General features: G+C 41.0%; 1 protein-coding gene across 1 annotated transcript in view; it reads left to right on the forward strand.

Annotated features, from left to right (window-relative positions):
• The window catches only part of thsd4 (thrombospondin type 1 domain containing 4), a 49,306-nt gene that overhangs the window by 23,438 nt on the left and 11,832 nt on the right, over nucleotides 1-14,036 (forward strand). Inside the window, exon 8 of the mRNA XM_074609670.1 lies at nucleotides 11,426-11,630. Coding sequence (XP_074465771.1) covers nucleotides 11,426-11,630 — 205 coding nt within the window. The remainder of the gene's footprint in view (nucleotides 1-11,425; nucleotides 11,631-14,036) is intronic.

The following is a 14,036-nucleotide window of genomic DNA, read 5'->3' on the forward strand; positions in this document are numbered from 1 at the left end:
CTGTTTTGACCTCTAGGATAATCACAACCTCATGAAACTTTACAACCACAAACTAGAGACCTAGGGCATTCAGAGGATTCTTGCAGACTTTTTTGATACCAGATCACAGCATGGCTTTTTTTATGGTGTTCCTCAAGGTCTTGGTCTCTTAATGTGGTATTTTGGAGGGATTATTGATCATTTTCACCAATTCTTGAAAAAAAAGGCTAAATTTATCACTGAATATGGGTAACAAAAATTGCTGAAATGACTTATGAGACAAAGTGAGCATGGAAATGGCCATCATATACTTCCATCATAATGTTCTAAGCCCTTATACACTTTCCCATTTATTTTAATTAATTAATGTATTTATTTAGTCTTATTTCTGATTTATGACTAGAACATCTTTGACACACAGTGCTGAGCTGCATCTCAAATTAATCTTCAGGTTCCCAGCTTTCAGATAATGTACACCACTTCTATGTGACATCTACTGCTGTCCTGCTATCTCTCCCTAAAGACCCCCTGTACCTCCCTAAAAAAGACAAAAACTGGTCTTTGGTGGGTCTCTAAGGGTTAAATATATTTAGTCTTATCTTATTAAAACCCAATAGGTAGAAAAGTATTGAAGTAGAAACTCTCCCCTTTGCCACAATTAGTTTGCACATTTGATGAAGGTGGCAAATAAAGAAATGAGCAAAAAAAAAAAAATGTTATGCCGTATAAGTTTTATAGTTTTATTGTTTGTTATAAGTATAGCTATGCATGAAGAAATATAATATTGATTTTATTTGCCAGAAAGTCATTCACAGACTGACTGTCACACAAGTAACTTACCTATGTTTTGGGTCAATTAGACCTCACTGTTAGACCACTTTTGAGCAAACTGTTATAAAACTCCAATAACAGAAATTGAAATAGACTTATTTAAGATTTCAGATAGGTAGTGATGCATACAAAATATTGTCAACTCCAGTCACAGATATAAAACAAGACCCCAAACAGAAATAATTCATCATTTGCTGCAGTGGACATGTCACCAGTTCAAAATCATGTTAGTTAGCAAACTTATAGAATTTGTCAAATTCATGTATCAAGCTGATATTTAATACAGTCAGCCAAAACGTTTTGAGCTGTTCATAGAGGACCTGAAGTGATCCATAACAGAACATTAGGGTTGTATCACAGGGACAACGTGTTGTCAGAATCACAGTTAGCGCAGCTCATGTCAAAATAATGAAATAAACAGTGACACAATTTGACACTTACGACATGAAATGAAGTCCTCCTTTTATCATGCCATCAGTCTATGTCTTTTTGTGGAAGTTTACCAGTGGGAATCAAACCCATTACCTCGCAGTGTTAATGCCCATCAGAAACCATTCAGTCATTCTGTTCCCAAAACAGTGCATCCAAATCAGAGGAGTGATGTCAGGAGAAACCCTGTGCATTTTTATGGCTGTAGATTCACCATGCTCAATGCTATTTCTGAGTGTTTTACAAGCATGGGAGCCTTTAACGAAGAAGCTCTGCCCTCACCTCGGCCTATGAGGGCAGTTTGTGGATTTGATGAGGTTTCTTTTTACTGTTGGGATCAAAGGTCTTGCCACTCATGCCTACATCTCTCTTCACCACTTGGCGACAGATGCTCATGCTCGCAGCGCAAACAGCTATAATGCAATTTGTAAAAATTGCCGGAGCCACAACCGCCACTTGTTTTGTCCTCAGCTCATCTCTTCTTATGTTACAGTAAATAATCCCAGCTTGTCTGCGTTCCCATTTTGGTTTGACACATGTTACCATTGGTTTCGTGAAATGCTATGTTGTGGAGAGTGGAAAGCTGAGTGATTACTGTCCAAAACACCAGAACTTGTGTTTCTATTTGTGGTTACAAACCACGGTTAGTCTTCTAGTTAGTGTTCCCATTATATTGGAGCCAGAAGAGAAATCTGAGGGAAAGGAGCAAATTGAATAAATCTGCAAGTTTTGAGCTGTTGATGAAGTCACATCTTCCATGTAGTACATGGGCTAAAGTCAGAGCTCGATTCCTCTTGTTTCCAGTTAACTTGTTTTATAAGAAAAGTCTTGTAAAAGTGGTCCTAAATATGCACTTGATTTTGTGATAAAAGACTCCCACCAGAAGCTGCATGTCCCAGGCAAAAATCTGCATCCTCACCAGTTGATAAAGAATTGTTCTTGTATATCAGTGTAGAGATAGGTTGTCCTAGAATTATAAGTATGATAAGGAAATATATAAGATCAGACTTATTTTATTCTAACTCTTATCTCGGGTAACGCTGACTGTGGTTAAATCCAATAAAGAGGACAGAGCTGCTATCATAACCCTAAATTCTGATAGTATCCAGGAGTGGCTTCTATAAAGAGGGGAAATACAAAAGAGTGTGTGTAGTGGTGGTCTTTTTTAACGTAACCTGTAGCCTCATAAACAAATGTAGTTAATGAGGCATTCCTTGCCTTTGGAAGTACTGCTCTGTTACTACTGTAGGTAGTAAGCTAACTATTGCAGTTTACTGTAAAGCAGATAAACTCACTGTTTAACCCTGTCCTTACATTTTTTTGTTTGCTCTTGTATTTTTGGTTTTGGAAAGACTAAAAAGATCAAATTATCAGAATCACATTAAATGCTTAGTATCTCTCCTACTACAGCCCCATGCTTACAGCTTCAACATGTGGAGAAATCTTGACAGACCTTAGTTAATGTTGCAAAGCTGACAAGTGAAGCCAATGCGTAAGTGCCTTAAACTTGCATTCTTTCTAATAGCCAGCAGGGGGCGACTCCTCTGGTTGCAAAAAGAAGTCCGATTGTATAGAAGTCAATGAGAAAATGAGCCTACTTCTCACTTGATGTATTATGTCAGTAAACATTGTAAACATGAGTTAATGCTCTGAATGGCTAGTTTCAAGTCATGTTCAATACAGCGTGATGTTCATTTAGTAAATTATGATCCCATTTAGAGTCAAATAGACCATAAAGCAGGGGATGATTTAGGGCGTGGCTACCTTGTGATTGACAGGTCGCTACCACGGTGTTATCCAGTCTGGGAGTTGTCTGTGTTTTCGTCTTAGAACTTTAACCTTTCAGTTCATGAAAATTAATTGTAACTTTTTGGTCGCCTAAAATGTGTTATTCAGCGTTCAGTTGTGCTTAGCTCCAACCTCTCATTACACTTCTGGTTGCATAAAACCAAGATGGCTATGGCCAAAGTGCCAAACTCGAGGCTTCAAAATCGTACTCCCAAAACCAATGGGTGACGTCACGATGACTTCGTCCACTTCTTATATATAATCTATGATAATAACCCAAAGAAGAAAAAAACTTTCTTTAGGTCATACAATACATTTATTTTATAGGTTAGCTGTTGAAAATCAATACCAATAATGAAGATGAATGAATGAAGAATTGAAGATTACACTGGATGAGCCCTGAGTTATATCCAGTCCATCTTCAATAACAGGAAATCTCTCTAATATTTTGTACTTAACGGTGTATATTTCACAGGATGTAACAGTAAATCAGGGACAGACAGTGGTTCAGTCAGTTCATTAGTGAGAATGTCACATGTGTGAGCTTGACGACATTGTGGCTGCCACAGATAACAGATGTGTTTGAAGTGCTGACTGAAGTAAAAGCAGTGTCGCCTTCTTCACCCGCTTTTAAAACCAGTTAAAGATCCCCAGCATCCCGGCATGTGGGATGCAGATGTCGGTAGCCGTGGCAACCACAATGTGCACTTCATATGAAAGCGATGGGGTGTCTTATCATACCATAATCTTATTTCATCCCAATCTAAACCTACTTTTAAAACTTTATTTAATCATAATCTTATTTGATTTACGTGTCTGTAAGATCTCAGTAATGTCATTTCCAGACTCGGCATCGTGTCTTGAGGTCATTTCCACTATAAATTCTTTGTCGCTGGGATGATGTTGCCTCTGTATTCTCAACCTGGAAACCAAGTTATATTGCATTTCCAGCTGGTTTGTCACAGCTGACTAAGTCATGATAACTTCATTGGCCATTTGCCAAAAAACTTTACAACCTTTCTAAGTGTGAAGAGCCGTAGAAATCCCCAACGTGTTCACCAAACGGCCCCCTTTAACCCCACACTCATAAATATGTTTTAAAATACTGCACTGCCTCCATGCCGGGATGCATTTTTACAGTAGGAGTACAGATCATAGCATGCCTTTATTCCCAGAGGTTTACCACGAGGAGCTGTGCTAATATCCCACTAGCTTTACCAGGCAGGAAGTACACTGTCTGTTTATAATGAATGAGATAAAAGCCTTCAGTCTTGTAATGGAACTTATTTGTTCATTTTCTTTACAGAAGTGTAATTGGTATGTTACATTTGAAGGTCTTTTTTGGAGGAGACCGCAGTCCAATGTCTCACAGTGTTGTTTTTTGTTTTGCTTTTGGTCGCAGTAGGAAAGCTGAGAGGGAAACCGCTAAGACGCAGGTTAGAAAACTTTCTGGTGGGATCGGAGCCTCAGCCAACATGGATTGTGGATACAGACTTGGGGGGGCTTAACCACTGCACCATCTCCAGACTAAGACAACATCCTTTTATTCATAACCTCCTCCATTTTATTGCCTGTTTTGCAGAATTTGGGCCTGCAGCGTGGAGACATTTGAGTTGTTCTGGGCAAGAATTGTCATTTTTAACTGAAACTGCTGATGCTTCAGTGCTTTACTCAGACTCCTTACACTTTGTTATGCCGGAGGCATTATGTTTTCGTGGTGTCGCGATATCTCAGGAGCACCTTGAGGGAATTTCTTCAAATTTGGCACAATCGTCCAAATGGACTCAAGGATTAACTGATTCGATTTTGGTGATCAAAATTCAAGGTCACTGTGACCTCACATCCGTCCCATTCTCGTAATATGTTGGGAACGCCTTGAGCAAATGTCTTCAAATTTGGCACAAACGTCCACTTGGACTCAAGGATGAAGTGATTAGAATTTGGTGGTCAATGTCCCATTCTCGTGAAAGCAATATCTTCAGAACGCCTTGAGGGAATTGTATTACTTCTGGCACAAACAGCCAACTGAACTCAAGGAAGAACTTAGGTTAAAGGTCAAGGTCAATGTGACCTCACTAAACATGTTTTTGGCCATAACTCAAGAATTCCTATGCTAATTATGACAATTTCACATAAATTTCTAATAGTATAAATTTATGAAGTGATGACATTTTGGACAGGCATGGATTTAAACTGCAACTTGACTGGTTGGTGGAGACATACAATTGCGAGGCAGTAATTCTAGTTGATGTCAAAATCCTTTCAATTGTAGTGTGGCCCTGGTACCGATATTAGTGTACTAATTTATTGTGGTAACCTCTGGTGAACACGCTGTTCTGGACGTGGGAAAGAGGCAGCAAGTCACATAAACTTAGTATTTGCGTTGAGCTGTGTCTGTCAAACCCCAAAACAGTAGCCCACATTTGGATGCTGCTGATGCAGTGGTTTTAGTGCAGCTCTGTGGTCCAGGCCATGAGCATCTGCTGGCGTCAGTCTGTCAGCCTTGGGCTTGATGTGTCTGTCAGTCGCAGATTATTCTGTCTGAGTGCCCCTTAACACTAGCTGACAATGTTCACCTGTTAGACACAACAATTGGAAAATACATTTTGTATCTCATCCTATAACTCAGGTCTCAGATATAGTCTCTACAGCAGCCCTGTTTTAGGAAGACACCAGACCCCTGCTGTTTATTAGTCTGTTACCAAGGAGCACTAATCTAATTTGAGCAGACAAAATAGTGTTAATAAGGCCGTATAAATAACCCGTCTAAATAAAAGTATCATCTCGGTCACAGAACAAACTGCGTCGGATATCTGGACTGATGCTTAAGGCCAGTGTGACAAAGAGCTGCGATGCCTGATGATATCCCACTTTACACGGTAAAAAATATAAATAACCTTGTCTGACAAAACCTCACAAAATATTAGAACCGCTGAAAAACCAACAGAGTTCATCACAAACACACACACACACACACTCTTCTGCTCGACATTCCAGCACCAAGTAGAGGCAGTTTTCCACCACATCTCAAACTTAATTTACTACAGTCGAGAGGAGTTAAAAGCTGTTGCGTCTACCACTACTGTTAATTTAAGCATGATATCATTCTGAGCATTAGTTTTGCATTCCTAGTTTGGAGCCACACGCCAGGCCTCCTACATGGATAAAAGCACTATTATTGCAAGGCAATTGTAACATTATGCCAGAGCTGTCAGGAAGACATTTTAGTGCCTGTAGAACTCTATATCTCAACTTTGTGCATGTTTAATGTTAAAGAATGATATAAAAATGTCTGATATTTTCCACAATGCTCTGATAGTGGTTTAGACAGTTGTTCGCTGCCTATAAATCTTTATCTCAGAGAAGATATGCCTCTGCACATGTGCGAGTGTAACAGCAAACTGGGAATAATTTTTTCTGCAATTACGCTCAGATCATCTGTGCAAATCATCACTTATTTCTGGGCTACAATATGAAACTCTGTATTAAAGGAACAGTGTGTAGCATTTCGATGCATCTTTTAGCACAAATGGAATATAATCTTCATAACTATGTTTTAGTGTATAATCACCTTTTGTTACCTAAAGCGTTAAAAAACGCTTTAGTTACCTAAAGCCCACCGTAGTTCTCAGACATGCTTTTGAAACTGTGGTAACGTGAGCCGCCGAGTGAAAAACCGCGGTATCGCCAGTCGCCGTCCGTTGCTCTTAGAGTAGTGTTATTATGGTAAGGATGGCATCTGAGCGAGGTGAACGGCGTTACCACGGTTTTGCACTCGGTGGCTCACGTTACCACAGTCTTGGAAAGGGAGGAGTGAGCAGAGGGGTACTCAGTTGGTTGCAATCTGAAACCACACCACTAGATACCACCAAATCCTACACACTGGACCTATAAGAACGTGGCCTATATAAGAATCTAGTTGCTAGAAATTGTTAGAGGTGTTAGTCAGAACTTGTATTCAGTGCAGTTTGAGCTTTTGTTGCATATTGTCTGTAAAAATCACCAACACATTGTGCTTGTCAGTTTACCCCCTTTAAAGCAGCACTAATCAATATTTCTGTGCTCAAAAGACTGTTTGCAATGTGAAAGTTGTTGCTCATATTGATGAACACACAGATAATTATCCCCAACTAGTTGCCCTTAGCTCTACAGAGCGTTTTAGTGTTAATTCAGCTCATTAATTGGGTTTTACAGCCCACTACTTTAATGCATTAGTTCACTTTTACTCTCTCATCTCATCAACCTTGTTTCCAGCAGCACCAGCAAGCAGCTGTTTTCAGAGAAAAAGCTCTAATAAACCCAAATCTGCCCAGAACGAAATGGTAGACTGGCAAAGTTAAGATAGTTAGATTGTGGAATGTTTAGCAGCTAAAGAGACAGATATTTCCCTCAGGAGTTGGTGGAGACGACAGCGGAGCTAATGGTTTTGTTATTGGATGTTATTGGCCCAGAGTGTGAATAGGCAACTGTTTGCAAATGTGTGTTTATAGCTTTTTTCCAAGTGGCCACAAATAATTTAATACTGCTTTAAAATACTCTTTTTATTTAAAAAAATCGTGAGTAGCCTAACCTGTCCTGAAAATAATGTTTCCAGAGACATTTAGGGGCTGTGCCATAAGCCTTGAAATACAGGAAGTGAAAGTGAGCCTTGGGTGTAAGAGGTTAAGCGAAATACGAGTGAAAGCCCCTTCCCTCTATTTTTAAGGTCCCCACATTCACATGACCCCAGAAATTAGTTGTTTTTTATTAATTTCAGCAGGACCCAGCACCCTCATTGTAGGTGTTAACGTTTATCCCACAACTCACAGTTCACTTGGTGGCTAATAACCATAACGATGACCACTGTGACCCCAAGGTTTACCGTCTCTGCCCTAGTTTATTTTCAGTATTCAAACATTAAAGCTGCAAAGTGAGTGGAAATTGCTACCATCACTGAGCTATAGGCCTGTGGTTGTAAACTTAGTAGTTCAATAAGAAAGAGGCTAAAACTCACTTCTCTCGACGTCTGTGTCTAATTCTAAATGTTTTCTGGGAGAAGAAGAAATCTCCAGTGACATGAGCCTTTGGCTGTGTGTTACAACAACTCTACAATATGATGAGTTTAACCCAGCTGCATCTTGCGGGACAACACCATCAGGATTTACTTTAAGATTATGTTGTTTTCAGTGTTCGCGGGTTGACTTGGAGTCGACTCTACCGTCCTGACACATGTAACCGTTTCCAGATGAAGGTGGGCTTTGGCGACATTTTAAAAATCCTGTCATAATTCCACTCAAAACATGGCGATTTTTTCTCACCAGATGGCACAAGCCACCCACAGAGAGAAGGTGAAAAAAAGTGAAGAAACTAGACTCCCAAAGCTGCCACCTCGTTCATCAACCGCCGTGAGATTTCTGTTTGAGTTCTTCTGGGAAGAGTTGGCGAGGCTTTTGGCCGAGCCGTAGCTGTGTTCATTTGTCCTGACGCCAACGACGCCTCATTTTGATGGGTTCACAGTTAAGGTCACGTTTGTCTGAGACAGCCTGGAGGGCATATGTGACAATTTGGGTTATTATTTAAGGACAGATTAGGATGTTAGTGTTAGTGTGTGCAGAGTTTGTCTTGACAGTTTAGTGATTTTAATGGTGCAACTGTCCAAATCACTAGATATCAAGTAGTCCCTTTAATACTTCCTGCGTTGTAGGCGTTAAAGCTCTTGGCTCTTCCCATGTGAGAAGAATGAAAACCCCTGCGTGTTTTTAAATCCACAGTCATATGATATTACGTTGACGATTCACATTTGGGGTCAATAAATTTCACTGCTTATTCTCCGCTCCATTAATATGTTTTGATTCAGACATTTTCCCATCCAAATGTCCACAGATAACCTCTCACCGTGTCAGCGTCTGTTTTATGAGAGGAACATTTTTCCCTTTTTCAGGCATTTCTGCCTAGCTGCTATAATTGTGTTGTTTTAGTTTGAAGGGATTTATGGTGAAAATGGAGACGCGGAGGAGATATTCAGTGGTAGCCATGTCACTAACAGTCCTCCTTGATGGCATTTTTATTTGTTTTCCACAGTGGACTTATTGTAGCTTGTCAAAATGTCCCGAAACGTGTATTATGTATTCCTTTATTCCTGGCCTGTAGTATTCTGAGCTGCTTTTATATTCACTGATCTGTAAAGTCAGATCATGAAACGCAGCAGTTTTTTCTCGTGTTACGTTTAGTGATTTTTATCCCGGCTTTATTCAGCCCCATGCTGCACTGCAACATAATTCCACACTGACCACAGAGGCGTTTGGCAGTTTTATTTCATTTTTTCCCCGCAGCTCTCTTAGTTTGCTGTTCTTTTCTCTGATCACTTATTTCCTGTGTGGAAGGAGCAACTTCATGTTTGTTTTGGCCCAGGTGGTGTTTTGGCCCAGGACACAGTGAGCTGCTACGGGTGGGGGAGTGTCAGACTCTTCTCTTGAGTTCACCCCAAACTGCCACAGTCCACCCCCGGCCCTCATGCTATACTTCCCTCTCTCATCCCTTTACTTTACCTTTCTCCACCTCCTTTTCCTCTCCTTGCTCTCTGTCCTTCTCTCTATCCGTCTTTCTACTGACCTGCAGCTGACTTACAGCTGCTATAGTATATAACCCACGGAGATCACCACAGTTTATTATGACTTATTATACATTTCCTGTAAATATCTAAAAGGAATAGTTCATAGTTTGAAGTGGGATTGTATGAGGAACTTATCCATAGTCAGTGTATTACCTACAGTAGATGACGGTCTGCACGCTCCCAGTTTGGAGAAGCAGACAGGAGTTACTGCACGGAAGCAAAGCAACGTGCTGCTGTGGACGTGACCGGCAGCTAAATGTATTTCAGCTACTTAAAAGAAAGGCTCACTTAAAACAATCAACATCAGTTTAAGTGTGCGTTATGTTTGAAATATATTTGCCGGTTTATCTTGCCGTGAGACAGCCATACAGTCTATGTTTCCGAAGGGGAACTGAAGCCGTTATCTGTGCTCTCGCCAAAGCAACCAGAGTCCATTGGAAAAAAAACAGTAATTTTTCCTCTCAGAACACGGGAGTGGCTGGTCTGCCGCTGCCTCGATCAGTTAGTTTGGTTAGTTTGGATTCGCCAAGTCTGGGTCTGGTGACATTGGCTAGAGCATACAGTAGATGGATACAATGACTTCTGTTCCCCGTCGGAAATGGCTGTCTGACGGCAAGGTAAGGCAGTGAAAATATTCTAAATGTAGCGTAAACCTAAACTGATATTGATCTTTTTAGGTGAGACGTTCTTTTAGGTTTCTAAAATACGTTTTGCTGCCGGCCCCGTCCACAGCAGTACGTTGTTTCTCTAAACTGGGGGCGTGCCAACCGTCATCTACTGTAGGTAATACAATGACTATGGATAAGTACCTCATACAACCCCACTTCAAAACAGCTAAACTATCCCTTTAATGTCAATCATCTTTAGAGTTGGTTACCTCATGACTACATGTAAAGCTCAGCAGCCTCACGTTGGTCTACGTTGTTGAGGAAGTTGCCACATTCAACATGTTTTTGTTACAAATGTTGGGACCCAACATTCATAGCTTTGAGGGAAATGTGCTTGCATGACAACAAGACAGAGCAAGAGGAATATGTCAGCTTCAATCAGGGAATACACATGGAAGCCATGCGAGAGCTGCAAGCTGACTAGGGGGCCTGGAGATTGGCTGCTGTCCAATCCCTAGAAAGCCTTTGTATGATTATGTGCCCCCCCCACCGCCACCCCACGATGCCCACTTTGTTGGTTTCCTTATTGGCGACTGTGGTCTGTTTGGGACTTACCCTACCCTGCCCTGCAATAACCGCAGCCCAGTGTATTTGAGTTTACGGTAGCTCACCGGGACCAGTTTTGGCTGCTCCACCACCTGTTTGCACAGCGAGTTGCTTTTACTGCTGGTTTGAGGGAATTTATAGACTGCTGATGTTAACTGTTCTATTTTTACTGTGCCCAGGTTTCCTGTAATTTATTACCGCCAATGTGACACAGAAAAATCACACCCTCGAGATTTAGGAAGGAAATTCTGGGATCGGTTCAAAGACATTCACGCCAAAAGGATGCCTTCTGGAAAGAAACAAGATCCCTGTTAATTAGTTATTCTATTATTGTAGTTGATGGTGTGTTTATGGAGTTCTTTTTGCAGGTACAACTTGGCTTAACTTTGTAAATATAATCTTTTGTGCCAAATTAGCTATTTTTATTTGACCAAGAATAGCTTATGTGTTGTGCACACACCCCATTAATCTTAAACGGCTATTTTATTGCACACTTTTAGTGCACAATTTTAATACCTCAGCTGTTTCACTTTGTAATGCTTGTCACTCCACACTTCTTCATTTAAACTGCTTTTCCTCCTCTGTCTTACAGAGTCTAGGCTGCGATGAGTATCTGGGATCGGGAAAGGTGATGGACAAGTGCGGCGTGTGCGGAGGCGACAACACATCCTGCAGGCTGGTCTCTGGACTGTTCAAACACAGTTTAACCAAGATTGGCTACCACAAGATAGTGGAGATCCCAGAGGGAGCCACCAAGATCAACGTCACAGAAATGGTGAAGAGCAGAAACTACCTAGGTGGGGAAAAAACGCTCATCACATTAATACTGCAACATACCAACACACCTTTTCCATCATATTGATGCACTTAAAATGCCAGTGCTCTGCTACATCACTCACCTGAAAGCTATGTCAACACTTGCTGCTTCATATAGCATTTCAAAACCCCCGCACCCACCCCAGCATCCCCCTTTAGGCTTCTACCTCCCAAGGGGGAGAAGCAATCATCGTCACTCCCCACTCCCCGCTGTGCTGAGCTTGATGTTTTCTTCTGGGGAGTGATGAGGTCAGAGCCTAGATGCCAAATATCGATGCTCAACATATTTTGCATTCACACAATAATCCATTCCACGTGTAGCTGAGTGAACTACATGTGTGGAAAATCCAACAGAGATATTTTCTTAGCAGCACGTTAGTTTATTAAAATCATACTATGATAATACTGTTTTGGCATCTATTAGTTTGTCTGAGAACAGGGTTTTTTAGTCTCTGAGCATAGACTGTATATAAGAAGTGGAGGTTATCACTGTGATGTCAGCCATTGGTTTGTGGACTGCTGCTTTGAAGCCTCAAGTTCCGAATTTTTTGGCTCTCACCATCTTGTTTTTTTGCAACCAGAAGTGGCACAAGAGGGAAGAGCTAAGCACAACCGATTGAAGGCACCCAAAAGGTTACAACTAACTTCCATGAACTGAGAACACATCATGAAAGGGTAAAAGTTTTAAGACGAAAACACAGACAACTCCCAGAGTGGACAACGCTGTGGTAGCGACCTGTCAATCACAAGGTAGCCACACCCTAAAGCATACCCTGCTGTATGGTCTGTTTGACTCTAAATGGGACCATAATTTACTAAATGAACATCATGCTGTATTGAAGAAGACTTGAAACTAGTGATTTAGACCTTAAACTCATGTTTACAATGTTTAATGAGGTAATAAATCAAGTGAGAAGTAGGCTCATTTTCTCATAGACTTCTATACAATCTGACTTCTCTTTACAGCCAGAGGAGTCGTCCCCTGCTGGCTATTAGAGAGAATGCAAGTTTAAGGCACTTCTGCATTGGCCTCCGAGGTTGCCCACTGGGTCCCAGTAATGAGTAAGATTAGGAGAGTCTTCTTGAAATTGTATTTTGTGGAGACTTTTTATTCAATTACAGGGTATAGTCCAGAAGGCTGTAATGCAAGAAATGTCTGCGGATGTGGAGAAGTCCTAACCAGTGAGGCACTGGTATTGACTGGTATCCCACTTTTATTTTTGGCTCTGAGCTGGTAAATCTTGGTTACTTTTATATTTCAACTTAAGACCTCACAGGGTTTGCTTGAGTACTTGTGTCCTCTCTGCAAACAGTGAGTTACTGTTTCCATCCAGATTTACAGTTTCATCGGTTTCAGAACTCTGCCTTCATTTCAGCTCAAAACACATGTTGAAGGAGCGGGAATTTCCATCCACTGCATGTAGTATTATGTTACAGATTAACAGTATGACACCACTGGAAAAAGAAAGTTCATGGAAGGTCACGGTAGAAATAATGAAATGATAAATGTATTGGTTAAGCTGACATTTACTAGTTCCAGCTGTGCAGGCAGCAGCAGCAGTAGCTTGTAAAATTAATTAGATTTGTCTGATTAAAAGGCAGATTAACGAGGGGGCAGTGTCACTTATTCAGGATTTCTCCAGCACGCAGCCTCTATTACACCCACCACTGTGTGCCTTTCATTGGAGCCTCCCAGTGAAACACACGACACAGATAATTGGCGTCTTTATAGAGGTGCAACGGTGGGACACGCTAGTGGGTTATTTGCAGAAGTGACTGTTGGAATGTCAGACATTGTTTAATGAGAGCCATGCCCCGACTCAGCAGGAGGTTCAGAGGGAGCAGGGAACGATTCCCCCCCTCCACCCCCCGCCCTCCACGGCCGCTTCCCTCGAGGAAAGTGCATAAACACGCTTTCATTAGAGGATCTTAACCCTCAAGCCTCACCATCCTTTTTAATTAAGGTGAGGAATTTCACCACTCTGTTAAAAAAAAAAAAAAGGACGGGAAACACTCTGAGGATGGATGGATTCAGTGACTACCTTTCAAATCCCAGCTACTTGGATGCCAAGTACGCTCTGCTTTCTTTAATTTGATTTGACCATTTATATACACACAAGTACACAGAGTTATGTACAGCCACAGACATACAGTACACACTTTCACATGCGTATTTGAATGCACTAGGGGTGTAAGAAAATATCGAATATCGCAATATTATGATTTGTGATACTGTATCGATTCTCAAAAACGCTATCGATTTTTAATTAATAGTTTACATGCAAAGATGAACTCAGCGAATACTTTATTTCTTTTGCAAAGAGATGCACCATCTCAGTGTTTGTGCCCTCTCAAAGTAGTGCTATGATGGTGGATGTTACAGGGAC

This window comes from Sebastes fasciatus, chromosome 2, assembly GCF_043250625.1.
Source record: "Sebastes fasciatus isolate fSebFas1 chromosome 2, fSebFas1.pri, whole genome shotgun sequence".
NCBI lineage: Eukaryota > Metazoa > Chordata > Actinopteri > Perciformes > Sebastidae > Sebastes > Sebastes fasciatus.